We start from the raw sequence: 23063 nt of genomic DNA on the forward strand, positions 1-23063 counted from the left end.
GCTGCTTGCTTCTCCTCCATACTGTTCCCTGAGCCTTGGGGAGATATTGCCTTTACTAGAGTTAAAAGGGGGTCTTTTGCTGGAGGTTGGTAAACTTCAGGTAATGTGAAGAAGAGGGGGAGCTGGGGTGGGCTTGAGGGGGGAGGAAGCAGATAGAGAAGCGGGGTGGGACTGAGCCAGGGTGGCTGAGAGATGGAGTCCCATGGGGCATGGAGGGAGGATGAGGCAGTGAGAGAAGTGTTCAGGAAGAGCTATCAGGAGGAAGAACTGGAGAGGAGGCTCTGGATGATGAGCCAGGAAGGGAAAAAGGGAGAATGTGAGAGGGGTTGCTTGGGAGCAGGGAAGAGAGAGGAAGGATGAGGAAAAGAAAGAACCCTGGGGAGGCCCACAAACGAGAGTGTGGGGCTGAGGCTGGAGGAAAGCAGACCCACAGGATGCCCACTATTGCCCAAAAGCAGTAGCTCTACCTCCCCAGGCAGCACGGGTGCCTCTTTGCTGTGCTCCCCAGCCCTGGGTTAATTTGCGTGGGGCCAGGTAGGGGGTTGGCAGATGCAGACCCTCCCAATGCAAAATGAAGGGCATGTTACTTAGGCAGGAGGTTTAAAATATCACAGGATCTTTCCTGTAGGGTAGACCGGGACTCCTGGGCCATGTAGGATTTCTTTCAGCTTAAAACAGTTTTCCACAAAAAGTGAAAGGACAGCAAATAGAGGTTTGGAACTAAAATGACAGCCCCTGCCTTAAATGAAGGGCATGCTGTGCAGGGAAGGGGAGAAAACCCAGAGGTGATGCCAATAGCGGGGCAAAAGATGGGGTGCAGCAGAGGTGACATGCCCACGAGGGAGCGTGCTCCCTTTTGCAGGTCCAGTCTGTCCTGACTGTGACCAGTCCCTGCCCTTTCCCTTCCCCGTCTGGTCCCGCGTTCCCTACGCAGTGGATCTCCGGCAGGCCCAGGAAAACATTTCCGCATGTGTGATGGTCGTGCTTGTAGCTGTGACCTTCCCTTTCTGGGAGGCCGCGTAGCTACCACGTGAGACTGGGATCTGCTGTTTTGGAGCCTGGGCTCTTATCCCAGCTAAAATCTGCTGCGTTTTAGTCGCCCCCTCCCCCCTGAAAGTGGCTTTGATGCCCTCAGGGTATGCGTGAGGCCTGGCCTAGGAACAAGGAGGGGAACTGCAGGACTCATTCCCGGCCGGTTCGGCAGCGGGGCTCCTGCCACGCAGCATCCCTTCTTGCTGGGCGTGGGGGCAGGCGGGCAAACGTGGCTGCTTGGACCCATGCGGATCCCCCCTCTCTGGACGCGGTGTCCAGGCTGGCCCGCTAGTCAGGAGAAGCGCGATGGTGGCAGGGGCCCCGGATGCGCGGACGTTGCTCAGAAATGCTGCCCTGCCTGCCGGGTCTGAGAGAGGAGCTTGCTCTGACCATCTGGGCGGCAGGCCATGGTCTGCAAGCAGGGCTCTGGCCGTGTGTGACTGTCTTCTGCTGCTCAGGAAAGAAAATCCAGTGCTTTGCCCTCATTTATTTTATGCACGCTGCAGAAAAGAAGCCAAACCTGGGTGGGAGCGGGAAGTTTAACAGTTGAGAGCAGAGCTCCGCTTCGCGAGGATGTGTTGGGGAGATGCCCGTCTGGGGCTGTACGAGTCTCGGCGCTCCATGCAAGAGGCAATCGCGGTGCTGCCCCCCCTTGCACCGTTACCCCCTAGATTTGGGGACACCTGGGCCGGAGCCCCTGATTTACTTCTAGGAGTGCTCCGGGGGGACTTGCGGGCCGGCGCTGGGACGGCGGCGCCGCTGCCCGGGCCTCGCGCGGCCGAAGCCCGCCGGCGCGGCCGGCCCCGACACCCGGGGAGCGCTGCTTTTCTGCGCCTTTCCCCCCAAAATGAAAAGTAGTCCCCGCGGGCTCCCGCCGGCCGCCCGGCCGGGAGGGTGGCGGCCGCTCGCGGCACAGCACAGCGCGGCGCGGCGAGCCCGGGCGGGCGGCGGCGGCGGCCGGGGCTCGGCGGCGGCCGCGGCGGCGGCGGTGCCCGGCGCGGGGCCGGGCCGGGGGCCGCGCGGGGGCGGAGAGGGCAGCGCGGCGGGCCGGCCGGCGGCGCGGCGCGGCTCCGCTTCGCTCCGCTCCCGTGCGGCGGCTGGGCTCGGCCAGACTCAGCCCCTTTCTCCTGCCGCCGCTTGATGCGAATGTGCTGCGGCTGGAGCTGCCCCCAGAGCGGCTCGTGATGGCGGCGGCGGCGCGGGCTCGGCAGCGGGAGGCGCCCGCCCAGCCCTGCGCGCCGCGCCGCTAGCAGCAGCGCCCGTGCCCGCGGCGGCGGCCCCGGCCCATGCCCCCGGGGGGAAGGGGGGCTGCAGCAGCCCGGCGAGCCGCCCACCCGCGCAGCGGGGGCATCGCCCCCACTCGCCGCTCCTAGGAGGGCGGAAAGGAGGCAGCGGCGGCGGCGGCGCCTGCATTGTGCACGCAGCGGATCGCAGGCCCGGAGGAGCGGGGCTCGCCTTCCTCCCGCCCCAGCCTCATGAACCAGCCGGACGGCACCGCTCCGGCGGCGGCGGCGGGAGCGCAGGTACGCGGCGGCCGGGGCGGCGTGTCCCCCGGGGGGAGGCGGAGGGAGGACGGGAGGGAGGGCGGCAGCCGCAGCCGCCCCGTCGCGGAGCCCCGCCGGCAGCGCGGCGCTTTGGCGCAGTGCGCGGGGGGCGCCGACGGGGCACGGCGCCCCCGGCACCCCCGGCCCGCCCGGCGCGGAGCGGAGCGGCGCGGCCTGGCGCCCCGGCCGCCGCCCGGGCGGCCCGGCGCCGCGCTGCCCCGCCGCCCTCCTCGCACCGGATCGCACAACAAAGCGGCGCAGAGCAGCCATGTCGGCGGCGACGAGCCGCCGCTCGCCACAGCGCGGCCCGCGCGCCCGGCCCGGCCCGGCCCGGCCCGGCCCGCCGCCGCCCGGCCTCCCGCCCGCCTCCCTGCCGGCCCGGCCCGGCCCGGCCCGGCCCCGCGGCGGCGGCCCGGCTTTCCCCCTCGCGGGTCTCCCCCCTTCTCCCCTTCTCAATTTTTTTTTCTAATTTTCCTCCCAAACGGTAGTTTTTTTTTTTTCCATTAAAACGACGCCACCTAGAGGAGACTATTTCGTAAATAAAAAAAAAAAAAGAAATTAAAATTGAAAAAAGAGGAAATCTTCTGCTATTTCTTATTTTTAAGAAAGTTTGCGTTGCCAGGGCGGTGCGGGGGAGCCCGGCAGGATTTGGGGTTTCCCTCCTGCCACAACTATTCGAGGGGCTTCGGGCTCGCCTGGGCAAATTTTATTTTTGTCCCTTTTGAAGCAAAGCCCTGTTAATATGTAAATGAAAATTAAGCTGGAATTTGAATGAATTCAGGTCCCCCCCCCCCCCTCCTTGGAGGAAAATAGAGCTGGGAAGCAGCTGAGCGCTCGGAAATCAAAGTAATTCAAGTTTGAGATGGGCACATATGGATTAACTGCAATAAAATGATTAGTTTGGGAAAGTAGGAGAATTGCTATTATGGAGCAATTATGAATTGTACTTCATTGTAATTTTGAACTTGTTTAGCACGGTGTGCCAAAACTGATTTTGCTGTAGTGCTTAAAGTTATTTGTTTCAAATAAGGAGTTTTGCAGGAAAATTAGACCATAGAAAATTTGCTGTGGACACACCCAAATTTTTTTTTTTGGTGATTTTTGGATTTCATGCAAAACTGCTCTTAAACAATAAGATTCTAAACACAGTCCAGGAAAACACGAAGACAAGCAAAATTAAGAGTCGAATGTCAGTTTTATTTTTGAATTTCTTGGCTTTTCTGATGGTTTCTCCTGGCATAATTAAAACATAGTTTCCAGTATTTAATTTCCTACTTCTTTTGTAAAGAAAAAAATTTCCATAGTAGGTTTTTTTTCCCTTTTTTAAATACACACACTGTAACAACTCTAGATACTGTGGATCATATAAATCCAGTATTTACACAGGTTTATTATAAGGTCCGCCATGATAATATGAATGTGCATAATTAACAATGTTGTGAAAAATTAATTGCAGATTTAGTGATTTTGATTTTTTTTTTTAAAGAGTAAAACTAAAGTACCTTTAAAGGGCTCTGTCATGATATTTCTCATAATTTCAAAATCCTTTTTCTCCTTGACTCTTACTATAAAGCCTTCCTGGAGTTTGAGATCAAAATCTTTTTTCATAGTTAATATTTTTTTATACTGTTCTGTTCACGTTATTATGCTGTTACGGGGTGCCTGTGAGTTCTGGACTGTGCACACACTGGTTTGTTATTGTAGGGTTGCCCTTGAATACTGGGGTCTTGGTATTGATCTTTTAAAAATAAATAACAAAAGAGCACTGAAACATTCATTGTTTCGATAAAAAGCAATATAGGAGAGATACATGGCCTTTCCACCCAAAAGTGGGGGAGGGAGAGGAAGGGAAAGATTAGGTCAACATTGAGTTTTACCAACCTTGACACAGTCTCCTCTCTAAAATGGGGACAAAATATCAAGATGGCTGGCTCCACTGCTGCAGCATTTTTTTTTTTTTTTGAAAAAGGCATTTTTAAATTTTGAACTTGAAAGTGTTTCTGGAACTGTTGTGAACCCACACTTAAACACCTTAAATCCATCCGCTTAAAAAAAAATTAAATTTCAATCTGGAATGAATTTTCAAATCTGAATCTCAAACCCCTTAAAAGTTTTTTCCTGTTTTGATATAATTTCACTGTAACTTGATATTTACTTGAAATTAGAAGTTGCTGATAAATTCAAGGATCAGGGTCTATTTTTCACCCTGCTCCTGTTTATTTGTTTCACATTTTGGGTTGCTGTGGGGGGGGCAATGGAAAGATTTGCAAAGCAGGATAACTCTTGGGTGAAGGAGAAAATACTTTGAAATGTTAACTTAATATTTTTATTTTTGCATTTATTCCCCCCCCACCCCCCCCCCCCCCGAGGACCCACCCTCTTCCTGAATCTCTTTTTTAGCAAATAATGAACCAAGTACTATAGCTACAAACTAATAGTGGTGCATATAGAGCAGAGTGGCACATATGAGTAAAAATTATACACAATGCTTTAAATTGGATTAAACAATCCCAGAGAATTTTTTATTCATGGTTTCAACCAGGAAGCTTAAACGTGGTGGCTTTTCCATATTCTTATACTCCAGGAATTCCCTTCCTTGAACTGCGCCCCATAACTTTAACTTAGTCTATGATTATACCAAAAGAAACTGTTTAGCTGTAATTTTTTTAAGGTTTCATACATTTTTTTTTTTCCAAACAGATCTTTTGATGCTGCTTTTTCTTTCTCCCCTCACTCCTCTGCCCACCCCTGCATCCTCACCCTGAAATCTTGGGAGAAAGATTGTTGGTGTACTTCAGGATGGGGGGGTAATAAATCGATGGGTGCTGCATGTTAAATATAAATAATGATGTGCATTCAGTTTTGGCTCACAAGTATAACGTTTTACGGTTTTATCTTTAAAGTTTATCATGCTCTTCTAAAATATAGGAATTGAAACCTGTAAGGCCTAGTTTATATCTATCTTAATCTGGTTTAAGCTGTTACGGGGCATAAGTGAATTTTCTGTAGATATTCGTTTTTCCTGTGTTTGTGTATGGCACATCTCCTCCTCTGCAGAGATTTAAAATGCAATGCAATAGTACTGGGTTGCAACTTGTGGGGATGCTGTCATACCGTAGGTGTGTGTACTGCAACCTTTACAATCTTTAACTCTGTGTATATCAGTTTCTTTTTAACAACGGCTTCCATTATATGTTTCACTGGTGATGAAAAGCTACAGTTGAGGTTATAATGGGATTCTAAACCTAACCTTTCTATATGCGAGTGTCCTTCTCAAAGAAACCTCCTTGCGCTTGAAATTTTTTGTAATTTTTCATTGCAGTCTTGTTTCCAGAGGGATTTTTTTTTTTTCTGGAAAGTTGATCGATATTTATCATTTAAAAAATTACTGTTTGGCAGAATAGAAAGGGGGGAGGGGGAAGGAAGAAAGCCTTGTAAACCGATATCAACATATTTCTTGTGACATAACTGAAATGTATTTTTAAAAAAGAAAAATTTCAAGCACCTAGTCCTCAGTGAGGGATAAAAATAGACATAATGTTATTAAAGTAGTAGATAATATTTACACAAGTGCGGTATAAAATGTTATGATCATATTCACATAACTCTAGAATAATTTAAATATATAACGTTGCCATAATGCAATACCGTGAATAGTACAGTTCCACGGGTACAGTCACGTGGCTCTGGTGATGTGCAGTTAAGTTTGTGATTATGCAAGTGCGGCAGTGAAATCAGTGTCCTAAAAAAAGATTAATATCATTTGTTTTTTATTAGTGGTATTATTTTTTTAAACCTGATGTACGGCTCGTATTGGTAAGGACTTGGGATTTGCGCCTGCTTCTCCTGCCCGTGCCTTTTGGAGGATGCAACCCCCCGGACGTTGCCGGCGTCCCCAGGATGGCGAGACGCGTGCTGTGATCTTCGAAGGGCCGAGGAGCGCCACGACACCGAGCGCAGGAGCGGTCTGCGGGTGCTGCGGGGCCGGGCGCCCCGGGGGCGGCCGAGCTGGGAGCCGCTCCTTTCAGCGGCCGTGGCGGGGCTCACACGGGCTATCGCAGCTCCGTGATAATTCACGCTTCCCGAAACGGTGCCTGGTGCAGGCGTGCATTAGCCCACCGTGGTACCCGGACCCGGCCGGCTTCTCCGGGAGCACTTGCGTGTGCGAAGCGTCTTGCGTGTACAGAAAGGTTTCCTGGATCGCGGCCTTAATAAGCTGAAATTGCACCGAGCGCTGTAGTAATTCATATTCGGATCCGTGTAAACAATTATTTGCATGCTAATTGTGCTGGGGTCTTTCAGGGACGAAACACCTTAAAATTGAAAGGGTTAGTCCCGCAGTCGGTTACGTCGACGTGTGTAGTTGCCCATAAATAGGCTTTTGTGAGAGAGAGTGTTTTGTAGGATTAGGCCCTAATTGTAGGTAGCGTGGCAAATACTGCCAGAAAAGCGGAGGGCAGGGAAAAGAGAAACCCGGGCGATGGCTGTGAGTATGGCTGGAGGTCGTGGTTGCTTTTCTGGTAATGGACGTCAGTAAGTGTTGCCATGAGGTATTTCTTTCTTGTAATTTCTGAATTTCTGAGAGATTAAAACTACAGTGTGGCGTATTCTTACAATTTTGCATTTATGCCATGGAATCAATTTGGTCAGACAGCACTTTATGGGGAAGAAGTTTCTAATTTTTAAAAGTCTTTTATGGATTAATTGCTAGTCATCTGCCTCCTTTTTGCTTTTGTTTGGTTTCTTGAATGTCTCTTGATTATTTTGTGCTATGTGATGCCAATTTAGTGGTTAACTAGTATGCAAACTACATCTGGACGTGTTGACTTTGCATTAACAATCATTGATTTGTCTGGAGCAAGGGAATAGAAATGAATGATGCTGTTTACCATGTATAGTATATGAAAAATAACCGTTTGCAGTGTATCTTTTATCAGTGGCACACTGCTTTGGTGCAACTTGTCACAGTGACTGTGCCTCATCAGCTGTCATGTGAGAGCTGAATTTTTAAGTCATAGCGGAAGGAGTGGGAAGAGAGAGACACAGGAAAGCAACTGCAGGTGTTGTATGGTGAAGGTGTTGACCAGGTATCCTGTTTGGCAGAGATGTGACTTGTGACTTATGTTTATGTACATTAGCTATTTGTGATGTTGGGAGTGGAAGGATGTTGTAGCAGAATGGGAGTGGAAATATGTCTGTATATATATATTTATTATATATACATAATTTATATATATATTATATATAAAATATATATGTGTATATAGTAGATACATATAAAATGTGTGCATATATATACACACATGTATACATAAATATATATAAAATGTTCAGACAATGGAGTTGTTCAGTTGGAGATGTAATTAAGAGGATGTGAAATAATCATAAATAATAAACAGCAAATTGACTTGATGGGTTGCTTTTGCAGCAGTTGATTTTCTGCAAAGATTGTGGCTCAAGGAGCATGGTTGGCCTTTTGGAAGGAGGAGAGTTTGGTGCCTCCTGTTCGCACGTTGTAGTGAAGGAAGTTGAGACCTACTCATAGCTGTTCTGTGTGTAGGTGAGTCGCGTGACGTATGAGACCTTCCTACGTGTGTCGTCTTTGGATGTGTTGTAAAGGGGCCCTTGAAGGAAGAGGAGGGAAGGGCTGTAGGACATTCCCTTTTTGTGGAGCAGGTCCTTTCCTGGGACGCATGCTGGAGACATCTGTAGCTGCCATGTCGCTATATGAGACTTACTCCTTGGACAGGGTGTTTATAAAGGCAGGGTCACTTTCCCCTGATTATTGTTGGGTATTTACACCTTGAATTTGTCCTGCTAGTATTGGGCCTTATTTACCGTCTTTGCTGAGCAATTTTGTTGCCGCTGGTGGGACCGCAGGGGGGTGTGTGGAGTCGAGTGTGTGTGTTGGTCTTCCTTTCAGGCTGGGGTCAGCAGTAGCGGCTTTTCCCATGCAGAAATTGTTTTGCTAGACTCTGAAATGTGTATGTTCTGGTCAGATACTAAAATGGTGGATATGGGTAATCTGTAATATGGCTGTTATATGCTGACAGTATTGAATGTATAAATGCATGCGGAGGCATCAGGCAAGCTATATGATGACTTTTTTGATTTACTTGGGTTTTACTTATTTGGCTGGCTGTTTGTTGATCCCGCAGTGGGTGATAGAAGACAAGGCAGGAAAAGGAATTTAAGGAGAAAATACTTCCTCCATACTCTTTGAATTTGTAACTGCTAAGAAGTTGCTTATTCAGAGTGGTGTATTTTGGGGAGGCATGCTGCAATGAGAGTACGGGTTGTTGTAGAAAGTCAAACTCTTGATACTAACAGATTTTTATATCCCTACTTAAGCCATTTCTTTACCAATGTGAAAGAGTTTTTCTGCTCTACATCTGTTTTTTGGGGGGGAATAATTGCTTGACAGTTAATTTGGGTTCATTACTACATCCCTAAATGCTAATGTAGTCACTCCTTAAGCCTTTGCCCCAGGATACAGGTGTTGTGTTAGAAGTCTGGGTGAGTGTAGCTCGTGTACAGAGGACACGGAAGTGTTTTTTTTTTTTTTTTTTTTTTTTTTTTTTTTTTTTTTTACCCTGGGGAGGTCAAACCAGCCAAACCCCTGACCCCTGTACTTGTGTCCATGTGGGTGTAGGTGGACCGAAATGAACCTTGGATCAGATCAGCACAGAGTTGCAGGCTGGCTGGCCTTGTCAGATGGAGACAGGACTCGTGGATGATGGAGTTGTTACCTCTGGAGAAGCTGGAGGCGACATGGCCCATTTGGGGCAAAACTACAGCGCTTTTGGTGACATACTGTGCTCCAGGTACCTACCTTCCCCCTCCTGACAGGGCCATTATACCAGGAAAATTGTTGTGCTGCCTGCATTGCCATAGCCAGGGTCTGGCCTTCGCTTTGCACCGTGATGGTTGAAGATGCTCCTTTCCCTGAGCTGCAGGTTACAGCCCCCAGGCACAGCTGGCGAGATGGGGTGGCCGCGTGCTCCCTGAAATGCCGCCTTGCTGTCCCTGGGCAAAGAAACTGGGAAGGCCATGCACGATCCTTTTTGGGGGACTAGACTGGTGGCTGTGCTGGTCTTCGCAGGATGCCTGTTGTCACCTGCGTACCTGTTCTGAGAGCATTTTAACTCTACAGGCCAAGCACCCTTCCCGTAGATGTTTCTATATTCAAAAAAAAGAGTAGACGTGTCAATATAATTCTGCTGGTGTAGCTCTTTTTTGGAATATTTCTCTTATGTCTTATTCTCTAACCTGTAATGGTAAAGCACTCTTTTAATGTGTGCTTTAGAAAGGCTTAGCTGGTGTACTATACCTGCAAAAGATTTAATTATATAGGCAAGACCTTCCTTGCTTGTAATTTACAGTACTTTTGTTTGTTTCACATCTATATTTGGCTGGCGTAATGTGAAAAATAAAGCTGTAGCTGAAAGAGCAATGCCTGGAGATTTTATATATGCTGATAATGGGCTTACAAAGAGAAGAAGCAAACTAAGGCGCTTGGAATAGGGGATGGCAGTTGCCAAATCCATTGAGAAGTAATAATATGTATGAAGAATCAATATATGTGTGTATGTGTTTATGCATATAGACATGTCTGAGCGACTCGACATATCGATGGAGAATAAAGATCTCTAGTGAGTCTGGGATATTGCATAGACCTTCAGGTCAGTAACAGCAAGTAGCTTGGGAAACCCTATGTCAGATAACAATGGCTCGCTGTGCTTCTATTATTCACTACGTATTGTTTTAAAAAACTGGGGATTTTATCACACAAGGTTTAATATCTCTGTAGCTGATAGAACCGTGTAGAAACACGCATGTTTTATCAGACCTTTCCTTAAGCAGTTTGCTGAGCAAGTGTTCTTAGTCAAAAGCTATGATGGGCCAAACGTGGTCGTGTTCCTGTTCTGGTTCCCGGCTGGCACCGTCATGTTTTCAGGCGTGGTTTTAATGCTTGTTGTGATTTCATTATACTAGATACATTCAGCCAGTGAGTAATTTTTTTAAAGTTAATTTTTTTTACATTGTGTGGGTGTAGGTATCCTTTACTATCTTAAAATAGCAACAGAAATAAGTTTTCAAAAGAACTTAGGTATACTTGCATTTGAGGCCTGTCATTTAGGTTCCATTTACCGTATGTTGCGAACAGTTTTAGTATAAGTGTTTAATTGGTTTACATATATTTTTAGAAGTATTAAACCTCAGTTTTCAAAACTTTGCAACCAAAGTCAACAGTACTGCTAGTGCAAGAGAACCAGAAGGGGAAACTGAAATAAAACCAGAAGTGAAACGGATTAGCTTCATTATGAGCAACGTGTGGTCATGGTCCTTGGCTTGTGCTCCAGGGTACTCTATAGTGATACAAATAATAGCAAATTGCAAGGGTGAACTGGCGTTAAAGCCTATGAGGTGCACTTTTGAAATCAAAGATTCAAGTTAAACTTGTGTCTGTATTTTGATGAGTTTTTTTTTTTTTCTTCCCAGTTAAGCATTAATTACTTGTCTACATGACGGGAGAATGAATCCTGCTACAGCAGTCCTTTTGATTAAAAGACAGATTTGTATGATTTCTTATATTAAAAGTCTGAAGGCTGTTTAGTGTAGCTAGAAAACAGGGCTGACAGTATTCCAGTAAATAGCATGCAAACTGCCTTGATAGATCTGTAGCTCGAAAACCAGGAACGGTTACTGATTTCTGGGTGTAAATCTGTAACTTGAATCCTGATGCTCTTTAACCTGTAGGTGGCTTTTATCAGCATTTATGGTATTCATAATTTTGAGGGTAGGGAGGGTGGGTCGAAAGGACGTGGGATAGTTATTCTCTGGAAATGAAATACCTTTTTAGACTTCCATATGTGTTTTGGAAGGCTGCTTAGGGAGGCACAGATGAATTTTGGTTTGTAGTGGAGGAGAGTAGAGGATGACCATGGGAGGCCCAGCAGCTCTGATGGGAGGCAGTTGGATTTCTTGTTCAGTAGGGTGACGCTGTCGACGGGAGCCCACGGCGCTGGCTCTTGGGATGCTAAAGCACATCGTGTCGGCGCCCTGGGGTTGGGCGGCTTGCCGCATCCCCTGGGGCGATGATGGTGGTGGACGTGACGCTGGGGGGCAACTGGAGGCCAGGAGGACATTGCGGTGGGAGTCCAGGTGGCCTGCGCCTGGTGGGGATCGCCGCGGGTGCCGCGCTCGGCCAGCGGGATCGGCACGGGGCAGCAGGGCTCGAGATGAACTTTGCCAGCGAAGGAATTAATAATTGAACACGGCGAAGCCCTCCGTCGGGCTGTATTTTGACTCCTTGTCATGTTTAGACTGTTCCAGAGCATGTGGCTTCAGTTATCTGTTTATAGTTAGGCCTACCAAGGCATACTACATATTAACTCTGAGGGAGGGATATTTTTACCTTCTTATCTGTCTTTATTTTAAAGGCCTATAAATTCAGCTGCTTGGCGATAGCAGCAGTTACGATTAAGGAGAAACGCTAATTCTGTTTGTTGGGATATTACTAGAGAGACAGCCTTGGACGGGGACCCGGTCTGCCGCGAGCTGGGGAGGACGGCGGAGGGCTGCGCTCAGGAGCGCCCGCGGCCTAAACGCGCGAGGCCAGGAGCAGGCTGGGGAAGGAAATGCAAAAAAGTGAGGAAATTCGATACTGGGCAAGATGGGAGAGGAGCTGTTTGGCCGGGAGGGGGGAGCGGGAGGCTGAATGGGGAGAGGGAGAAACGGGGCCAAGGAGGACATGGGGAAGAGCGTTGGAGCGGCCCCGGGGCCGAGCAGCCCAGGGCTCGGGGGTCCGAGGTCCTTGGAGGGGCCGTCTGCAGCTGCAGGCGCTGCCTGGCTTCGCCGTGGGTTTTTTCCAAGCCCGCATGGCAGTTGGAGTGGGCAAAATTGGGCCCAGCTGGGCCCCGTTCTTGGTGCAAACAATATGATTTTCATATTTATTTGTTTTTCAATTAAAAACAAACCAACAAAAAAAGAGATCGTGTCTCTTTTAATTATTTCAAAACACAGATTCTCCGAGCCGGCATGTCTCTGTATCCAAATAAATTGCATTAGGTAAAAGCAAAATATATCCAGACCACATTTACAGGGTCGAAGTCATATCATGCATGGTCTGAGAGTAGCGATACAATTTCTGCTACTAGAAGCAGACTTCAGATGTCTGGAAGATGTAGGCATGAGTCCATTGGAATGTACTGCAGCTCGTGGAAATAATGTTGCCATTCATAAATAAGAAAAAACACCCCAAAATCAAGAAAAATGAGAGGCCCTTTTCCTAAAACCATGCATGTGTTTCCATTGTTATTTTTTATGCAGTCGTCTTAATCAGAATATTTATTAAAAAACAGATTTACTGAAAATGCTCCATTTGCTTTTTGCTTCTGATAACGTCTTTTAGATAGCAGTCACATATTGTGCATGTTTGTTTATCTAACTCCGTATATGTTTGTGTTTTCCTCATTTTACAGAGAACTCTCTGGCCTTCCTATTCCAGCATAAACAATGTTTGTGATTGTAGTTCATTATGTGATATTTAAAATGTATAATATGAAATGTTCCTGTCTACTTCAAGCAGACATATGTCTACATTTTACAAATTAACCTAATTAAATATATATGTAGAAATTTATGATATTCAGCTTCTAGCATAAAATATGCGATTAGCATCCGTGGAGCCAGGAAGGAATTTTCCGTTTGTATCTTGACTTTTCCTCCTAAGAAGTTTTTTTGTTTGTTTGGTGTTTTTTCTTCAATGCTTTAATTTTTGTTCTGCTTAGGAATTCATTTAGGTACCAGTCTTGCAGAGATTTATGCTGTGGTTAAATTTCCCCACAAGTAGCTTTGATTGAAGTCAGTAAAATGGTACCTAATTCCTGTACTTGAGTCTATACCTCTGCAGGACAGGAGGAGTTAGTTTTGTTAAGAGAATATTATCATGAGCAAAATATCATTCTGGAGGAAAAATGGCACTAGAATATTTACATTTTTCAAGCCTCTTCCTTCCTTCCACCCCAAAATAGAAAAAAAAATTATCTGTCTCCTCTGGTTTTATGTAATTTTCAAGTGTTAGGCCAATGTTGTTTCCAAAACACACAATCCTTTTACCTTAACATTCTCTATGGCAAGAGAGACATTATGTAATAAATACAGGGAATATATTCCATTAATATATGCTTTCATTTGTAACTATTCTGGCATCAGGAATAAGACATTTTAGTGTCCCTTCTGCCAAAGTGTGTGTGTGTGTGTGTTGTTTTTTTTTTCCCCTGTGATCACATTATAATAGTTTGTTATATAAATAATCATTTGATCTATTTAGCATATCAATAGTTGAATCCATTTTATTCACAAAAAGCCTTTTCCCCCCACGAGTGCCCACACTGTTAAGAGAAGGTACTCTTTCTTAGGAAAACCGATGAAGTAAATGACGTTCCCAGCTCAGCTATTTTAATGATCCCACAAACCAAAAAAAGCCATAGGAAATTTTTCAAAAGCAAACTGCAAAAACATTTTTTTGGGACACCATAACTTTTAAACTTTTTTCCAATTTTTTTTTTTAGATTTTCCAAGCAGGCATGCAGTGAGCTGTGAACTCGAAGAATTTGGGACTCTTCTTTCTTTCTGGAGATAGTTTGGGAGTTTCAGATTCGACCGAAATTGAATTGGAGAGCTAGACTCATCCTTTACAGTTGTAGCTCTGCCCCTCCATAGAGGAAAGAAGCAAACATGCTAAAACTGTTACTAATTTCTGTGTGAGAACTATTAATAAAGCGAAATGTTGGATCGTAACCATTTTTTCCCCTGTTGGACACCTCTACAGATTCATCTTCCAGTATTTTCCTTTAACTTTCTGAGTTACCATGTTATACACTTAGTGCTCTGTATTTTGAGGCCATGTGGAAATTCTGCTTTAAGCCACATCTCCAACTCCATCTCTTTGTGCAAGCTTTCTGCTCCTTTGCTGTGCTAGCCCCAAGTTGAGGTAGTTGTTTTTACTTACCTGCTCCCTGTAGACATTTTTTATGCCCTCTTCCTTACAGGGGATGCATTTTTCCATAAGGTGCTCAGGCCACTGGCAGCTTCTGTTTGCGTTCCTCCATCACCAGATGTTGTATGGTGACCTGCTAAGTAAATACCAACAAGAAAACAGTATTGTAAATTCTTGTCTGTGTTTCCTTGTGAGCTGACAGCTTTGCCAGCAAGCCCTACAGGGCAGGAGTTGTCTTATGCCTGTGTCCTGTATAGCTCCAAGTACGGGACAGATGATTTACTAATAATAGCTTTATTTTCCACTCTTGCAGGTGTAGCATACAGCTGTTTCTTTCTCATTACTATTTCACGGTACTGTTTCCACTGTTTAGGAGCTCCTTGCATCCTGTCTCCAATATGCACCGGAGACTCTTTTTAACGTGGATTGCCAGTATTCTGGCATTACTGAGAGCTGAGACAGTGATTTATGTAATTGCAGTGTATTAAATATGTACTTCTGACCTATGGAGGCAGAGTATAAGGGGCTCGGAAAGCGTGTCGGATGGCCAGCACCCATCTTTACCCACTGATACAGCGTTGTCAATGGCTCGTATCAGGGGGTCCCCGAGTTCTGGAGGGGTCAGGGTGCTAACGAATGTACCCGGGGAAGACGGGGGTGGGGGGGGACTGAGCGTTTAATACAGACCATTGGCTCAAGCCTGAGAAGATTGCCTAAAAGGTAAATGAAGAACAGGCGTCATGGGTCAGAGGTCTGTCTAGCACCATGCTGGTCTCTGACAGCGGGGATATCTGTAGTCAGGAGTATAACAGCATGCCAAGCGTGGAGTTATCCTTGCCTTGGGATATGCTCCCTGGCTCCAGCCATTTGTGATTTAGGGACTTCCTGAGTCAAAAATAACATTTACAGCATTGAGTTGATTAGGCTTTGATGGACTTCTCTTCCATGACTTCTCTAGTTCCCTTTGGGCACGTTTCTAGCATCCAAAGCCTTGTCTGCAGTTCATTTAGGTAAATAGAAGTGTGAAAAATACTTGCGTTCCTTTGTTTTAAACTTCTTTTGGGGATTTTTTTCTTTTCTTTTTTTTTTTTTGTGTTCCCTAGCTTTCTGTTTTGAGACACAGTAACAAGTCATCCTTTGTTTCCCTTCTCCGTGCCCATCTTTGTTGTGTGCACCTCTCGTAGCTTTTCAGAGCTGGAGAGGCTTGTTCGTAGACAACCTGTGTACAAACAGGAGTTGCTTTTACTAGGTTGCCCTTGTTGCCCTTCTTTGCTTTCCGTCTTTCAGTTTTTCTTCTACAGCTGTTTTTGAGCTGGAATCACCAGAACTGTGCAGTGTGCTGTGGATTCAGCTTTATACGGTGGCACACTTTCTGTTTCTTTAGTATTAATTAGCTGTGTTTTACTTGCCCTGTTGACTACCATCAAGCACTGCACTCACGTTCTTGGAGAAGTACCCTCAGTGACTCCTAGATTGCTTTTGTGAATGCTAATGACTAATTTAGAGACTGATATTTTGTATATGATGTTGGAAATGTTTTTCCCCCGGTGTATTACTTTGCATTTATTGATGCTGAATTTCATCTCCTAATTTGTCGCCCACTCGCTACTTCTCATGAGACCTTTCTGCAACTTGTCACAGTCAGTTTTGGTTTTGGCTGTCCTCAGTAATGTTTTTTTTATCCACAAACTTTGTTGCTCCGCAGTTTTTATCCCTTTTCCAAATCTTATTTGATGTGCTGAACAGATGTCTGTGGGACCCCACTGTGATAATGAACTATTCCTACCCTTTATTTTCTATCTTTTAATCAGTTGTTAATCAATGAGATGACTTCTTACTTTATCCTGTGCATATGAAAATATCCTAAACTACTTGCTGTAAGAGTCTCAGAAATTTGTCTAAGGCCTTTTGGAAATCCAGGTATACTACATCACTCCCTCATCCTTTTCTCCATGCTCATTGAGCCTTTCTAACAATTCTAATTGTGTTGCAAGTTATGACCATCTACAGGAGACATATTGACCTTTTCCTGAGGTGTCATCTTTGTGTGTGTACACTTAATTTTTTTAAAATTACTGTTTGTTCTAATTTCTTGGTACAAAAATCAAGTTCTGTGGTTTGTAATTCCTTGGATCTCTTTTAAAACAGTGTTATCACTTTTGTTATTTTCTGTTTCTTAGGTACTGAGATTGATAGAAGTGTTACTGTGTTCGTTAGGTAATTTTAATAGCTTAATGCCTTTAGAGCTCTTGGGTGGATATCATCTGGCCCTATTCATTTCTTACTGTTAATTTTGTGAGGCAGGTCTGCATCTTTTTTTCTGGTGACCCATCAGTTTGAGGTAGATACTCAGTTTATTCCTGATGAACAAAGAGTCCAGAAGGAGGGCTCCCAAGCTCTTCCACAAGTAAGCACTGGTGTCAAGAAGTTGTGTTTTTATACTGTGGTTTTATCTGTCTTGAATGCTTCGTTTATACCAGCCTCTAGTAGACTGCTGGTGCTTATATATTTAAAAATTTTTCATTAGCTTTTATTCCTTTAGCAACCTGTCTCAAAATCTTTTTTTGGATTGATGTCTTAATAGTTTTAAAGTTAGCTTCCTTGAGTTTACATTCTTTTTGTTCTGATTTCTTTCTGAGGATGTTTCTTTGTTTCTAATGGCCTTTTCCACTGTGCTGTTTAACTGTGCCTTTTTTTTTTTAACCAGCCCGCTTTGACAGGTGAAAAGCATCATCTCCAAGTTCTCCATGTCACCTGTAAGCTTTTTGCCTTTTTAGCAGCTCCATTTGACTTCTTTCAACAATTTTTCTGCATCTAAGTACCCCTTTCTTTACTTATATGTTAGCCTAGTGGACTTTTGGTTGTGGCTTTGTGTTCTGAAGAGTTTTGGATTTGACTAAGTTGTGTCATTGTTGCGAGCTGCTTTTTGGTAGTTATCGCTTGAGTCACATCAGTGCAAGAGACTCCAAGAGACATGGCTGAGACTTGGGAGCAGCAAGGCTTAACACGGGTTGAGGAGCTTGGTATGCAGAGAGTGATATCTTGTAGAGCATGACTTCTTCTTGCTTGTCTCAAGACTAATTATCCATGAGTGATGAAGTAGAAATAATCAACAGTTGCATTTCTTCATGTGGATTTGCTGACAAGATGATGCCAGGAGTAGCCATATGCAATATCTAGGTGATCATTTCTGCATCAAACTCTGTCTTTTGCAAGTCTACGTGGAATTAACTGAATTCTCCCATTACTATTATTAAATTTTCTACCCTTGCAGCGTCCTGCAGCCTTTCTTGTATCCCTTGACATTCATAGACACTGTCACCATCCTTCTCAGTTTGCTGATGGTGTAGCTGTCACCTCCTTTTTTGGATGGTGTTCCAGGCCACGGGAGTACTGTGCTATGTATCAGTGTAATAATCATAGTAAACTTATTTGGCTATGCTTTTGCTCCTCAGACAAGACGTAGTACTCTATCATGCCTACATCATTTTATATGCACTGTAGTGTTTTGAGCCTATTCTTTTGTTTCCTACTTGAACTTAATAAATATCTGTGCTGTTGGTTTTTCAAGAATACAGTATGTTTATGACCTCATTAGTAGAAGATGCCTTACCTGAACTGGTTGTTTTCTCAGGCTTTAGTTTAAGTAGTCCTTTAGAGACTTTATGCGCTGGCATATCATTCCATTTTGGTTTTGATGGAGTCTGGCTTTCTTGTAGGGGCTCCTTCTCCTTTAGTGTAAGCCCTATTTCAACTCCCAGTCATGCCTTGAGACTCTCTTAACCAGCTTGACATGCAGGTGATCCTTGTAGGATTTCAGAAAAAGCTACTGTGTAGGTCCTGAGCCTTTTTAGTTTTTCCCTGAACAGTTTGTTTTGTGTCCAGGACCTTTCGTCCTCTGCTATGTCATTCATGTGCAGTTTTTAGCAAAGGATGGCCCACTGCAAAGAAATCAGAATATTACTCCAGTTTTAAAATTGCTTTAAAACTAGGGTTAAGCTTGCATTGTGCAAGACCCGAGGTTCCTCTCTCTTCTGCCTTGTCTCCTGTTGACCAGCCTTCCATGTGAGCCTGCTGAGCATCACTGAATGAGCTGGGCATTGCTATGCTGGTGAGAATTAAAAAAAAGGGGTATAATAAAAGGAATAGATGACAGTTATCCTTGAATTAAAGTTATCAACTGCAGAAAATTGATAAAGGAAGTTAAAAACGTAAGGGAAAAATCGGTGACTGTCAGTGTAAAGAACAGTAAGAAAGTATTTGTATTAGGAACAAAAGAAATTCTAATAATGGCTTGCATAGACTTATTACCATTGAGGAGAGGTAAAATGCATAATAAAGCAGAAAAACTAGACATGTTTAATAAATATTGCTCTTCACTGTATGTGAAGAAGAGGTATGATATATTTGTCTCACATGTCAGGAAGCACTTCCTGGTCCACCATTAACTATTGAGGGTGTTAGGCAGAAACTAGGAGCTAAAAGCCCTTTTCAGCAAACAGATATGGGTGACACTTGTTGGAGTCCTGCAAGAACCAGCTGGGGAGCACAGCAATGTTCATATTTTTCCTAATACACTTGTGTATATTGAGAACATTTCAGAAAAGGTGGATAATGTTGTTATTGTACCATCAAGACCCTGGAAAGGATATGCCACTTAGCCTGACATCAGTCAGGAGTCAGTGAAAGGCAAAGCAGAGGAGCAAGACAAAGCATAGGGGAAGGAAATCGTGGGAATATCAAACAAACTGAATTTGTTCTTCAGTAGAAGTGACGGAGGATGCATAGTGTGCTGAGTCTGTGCAATGTTTTTCTTTTTCTTTTTCTTTTTGTATCATACAGTGTTCTGCAGTAAACCCCCTTGCCCTCGCATATAGCATCAAACTCTTGTGAACCATCTCTCAGATCCCCAGAAGTCATGCTTTTGGGATAGGGAGACTGGATTGATGGGCAGAAACCCCAAACCAGACTTTGGGTTTGGAATGGGCAATGGGATAATGCGATCCGTGGGTGTACAGGAAAGAGAGCTGCATGAAAATAAGGATATTCTATCTTTTCCTGATGCTTGTGCTTTAATGCAATACCTCCCTTTTCAGTTCTCCCATTTTTTTTAAGGGATGTTGAAAAGTTGGAGAAGATGCACAGTGTGATAGGAATGGAGTGGTTCAAGGAGTCAAAGAAAATACTCATTGGTGTTTGGTCCCAAACACTTTGGGACATGCACCACAGTTTGGGAAACTATCCCTGACAAGGCGAGTCTTTAAAAAAAAATAAAAATCTGACTTGTTGATCATATCTTTGTGGAGCCAGTTCTCCATGGATTAAAAAAAAACCAAAAAAAAACAAAACAAAACAAAAGGTACCAAGGAGCCCTTCATTTTAGCAGACTGTGTAGCAAGAAACAATACCTGGAAGCTGAATCCAAACATTCAGATGACAAAATGAAGACGCAAAATATTTTTAAGAGTAGGAGATGGAAATTTTGGATGGCAGGGAGATTAGCCATTAGAACAAACTACCAAGGGAAACTGTGGACTCTGCATCTCTTGATGTCTTTACTTATTCTTTGTATCTATGGAATATGTGTTTCAGAGTTTTCTGGCAAAGCCTAGCAGTTAGACCGGGAAGTGCTGCAGTTATTTTATGAAGAATGGCTATTCTGTGGATTAAACAAAAGATCTCACTTTTTGTCTCTCTCTTCTGGTATGCTGCTTCTCAGTGCCCAGTAGCAGATGGTTAGGGAAGGATTGTAAGAAACAGAAAATATTGAGTGATCCTTTCTTTAATATACTCTAGCTCCTGTCAAGTAGTGGTTTATGGGCTTCCTGAGCATGAGAAAACCGGAATAGCCCTTCCCTGGTTGTGTTCACTGTAACGCTTCTACATTTTTACTCTCCAAATCATGCTGCCTACTTGGTGTCCTCCTGTATGGGAGTAACAGCTCATACAGCGTGGTTAGTTGTTCAGCAGTATTTTTCAAATGTCTCCAAAGTAAAGATGAGCTTCTGCCCCCCCCATCTTAGTCCTCATCAGTTTTCCCAATTGGAATTGTTAGCTAAATGCAGTGTGAATTTGGGGTTTGCTTAGGTAGACCTGAAGTCACTCTCACTTCCAAACTCTAAGGGAGGCACCAAAACCTCCGGGTAGTTTTGCTGTGCAGATGTGTCAGACCATTATACGTGCACGCACAACACGTAAGCCATTCCGTGAACCAAAGTGCTTGCAACATTTTTTTCCCCTAGTAGAGATATAACTAATGAAATTCATAGGTAATCTCCTGTAACATTGAGCACAAAAGGCTATTTGTTTATTTTTTCAGGCAGGAAATGATAATGAATGAGGTAGTTAGGGAACACATGGGACACGGTCATTAATAATCTGCTTAATATTCCTAATGCAAAAACGATAGACTTAAGCAGTGGAGAGAAGTGTGCCTAAAGCAATATATAAGAATATGGATTTTTCCCCAAATGCCTAGTGGTCTGGAGGAAACTTCATTCCCTCTTCCAGATGCAAGGGAAACGCATTGTAAAAAGAAAAAGAAAAAAAAAAAAGGAGGTATTTACAAACTGTTGTAGAGATCAGAGAAGAAATTTTCTCTGGTTAACTCTGAAATTGGGCAAAAAGCAGCAACTGAGCTGAGGTGGCTAAGTGAAGATGTAAACAGTATTAGAAGCAGTAAGCAGTAGGCTTTTAAAAAATATAAACAGTCTGGTAAGGAGGAGGGTAGGAAGATCTATGAAAATAAGCAGAAGGCAGTTAAAAGGATAATTAGAAAGGCAAAAAGAAATAGAGAGGATTTAATTGCTAAGAATATTTTGACTTCAAAGGGTTCTTTAGATACATTTGGAGCAGACAGAAGCTAGCAGACGAAGCTTGTCCACTGAAGGTGGTGATAGGAATTGGAAGCAGGAGATATGGGAATAGAGTATCTGTGCATGAGCTATTTTATGTCTCTGGTAGGTGTTTAGGGCTGCTGGAATAGCAAGGCATACCTGAGTCTAGGATCCAGTTTGTGTCAGGTATTGAGAATTTCATGATTAGAAAATAGAGTTGCAAAACACTTGGGCATTGTAAGCATCAATTTTGTGGGGATTTTGGTTTTTTTTTAACTGAGAGATATGTCAACTTGCCAAGAAGCTTGAAGTCTTCACATTGCACAACAAAAGGATCTCGTTGCTGCGCTCACCTGTTAAGTATAAAGGTGACCTGTTGCCACGGAGAATTTTGAAGGATTAACTTTTTCTTAAAACCTTTGCAACTGTCAGATTTTTTTTTTTGTTTTGTTCCCCCTTCATGAAGGCACAAAGCCTATCACCTGGAAGTGGGTGTTCCTAGTAAAAATCACCATTTTTGTGTGTTTGTTGTATGCTTCACCTTTAAAATCTTCCCTTTCCAAACCGATCAGGCATGTAAATCCAAATAATGCCACAAGCCAAATTGCATTCTGGCTAGAAGATCATGGAACTTGTGTATAAAAGCCTGCAGTTACGTGAAAAAACCTAATATGTATAGTTACATATAAAAAACTATTTTGTGTGTATTTTTTTTTAATATTCTACAGAAGGGGCGTAGAAGCATTGATCAAAGTTGGGTTTTTTTTCCAGCAAGCTGTTCTTGTGGTAGCATTGGAGTGTTATGAATTCTTTTGTATATGTAATTAAAAGCTGTCTTCTATCTTGATATCACACCAGTGATTAATGTTTCATTTGGAGGGATGGACTCCCCTTAATACACTGTAAAAGTTGGAGACTCTTCTGGTTGATGATGCAGTGACAGAAAGATCCATGGGCTCTTCTTTGCCTGCCCTGGCGAGTGGGTTTAACTGTTTATTTTGCTCTGGAGACAAAGATTAGCAATTTTGGATGATCTTTTTGTGCTTTGCTTTGTGAGTTTATTAGGGTTAATTCCATGTGTTGTTATGCTAGATAAGTTGTCACAGCCAGCATCAAATCAGAGCTGCCTGTGGAAGTCATCTCAGTGACAGACAGCTCCTGCTGCCAGTGATTAGCTGGAGCAGTCCTGCCCACACTGCAGGCTGGTTGAAGATCAGTTCTGGTGGATCTGTGGAGTCAGGGGGTGAATCCCTGCTTTTTACCCAGCTGCCACCATAATCTGAATTTCAACCAGTTTGGAAGGAAATTAACGATATTTCAAGCGAATACAATGTGCAGCTCTTCAGTTGTATTCCTGGGGTGCTGTGGTTGCATGGGCAATGCCTCACCAATAGACTTAGTTTTCATGTCAGCAAGCGTTGGTTAGATGGTTTCACATCTTGACTGGAGGGGTGGAATTTGCCTTTTTGGGAATGTAACCAAATCTATTGTTCCTAGATTATGGCTTGTCCCTTAAAACATTACAAAATTTACACAGAGTGGTTCAGATTCTCAGCACTGCCTGTGTGTGTTTAGCTTGGGGTTGCCAACTCCATCTGTTTGAATGAGGTGTCCAGCTGTGCACTGGTATTGATGCTGCTCTCTGCA

The 23063-nt window shown here is 44.2% G+C and overlaps 1 protein-coding gene across 6 annotated transcripts in view; it reads left to right on the plus strand.

Moving 5' to 3' along the window:
- The first annotated feature begins 2305 nt into the window (after window positions 1-2305).
- ZNF618 (zinc finger protein 618) overlaps window positions 2306-23063 on the plus strand; it is a 176148-nt gene continuing 155390 nt past the window's right edge. For all 6 annotated transcript variants that reach the window (XM_067309125.1, XM_067309129.1, XM_067309131.1 and 3 more), the window contains exon 1: window positions 2306-2555. In XM_067309125.1, the coding sequence (XP_067165226.1) occupies window positions 2508-2555 (48 nt within the window). In that variant the 5' untranslated portion in view covers window positions 2306-2507. The remainder of the gene's footprint in view (window positions 2556-23063) is intronic.

Source organism: Apteryx mantelli, chromosome 21 (genome assembly GCF_036417845.1).
Source record: "Apteryx mantelli isolate bAptMan1 chromosome 21, bAptMan1.hap1, whole genome shotgun sequence".
Taxonomy (NCBI): domain Eukaryota; kingdom Metazoa; phylum Chordata; class Aves; order Apterygiformes; family Apterygidae; genus Apteryx; species Apteryx mantelli.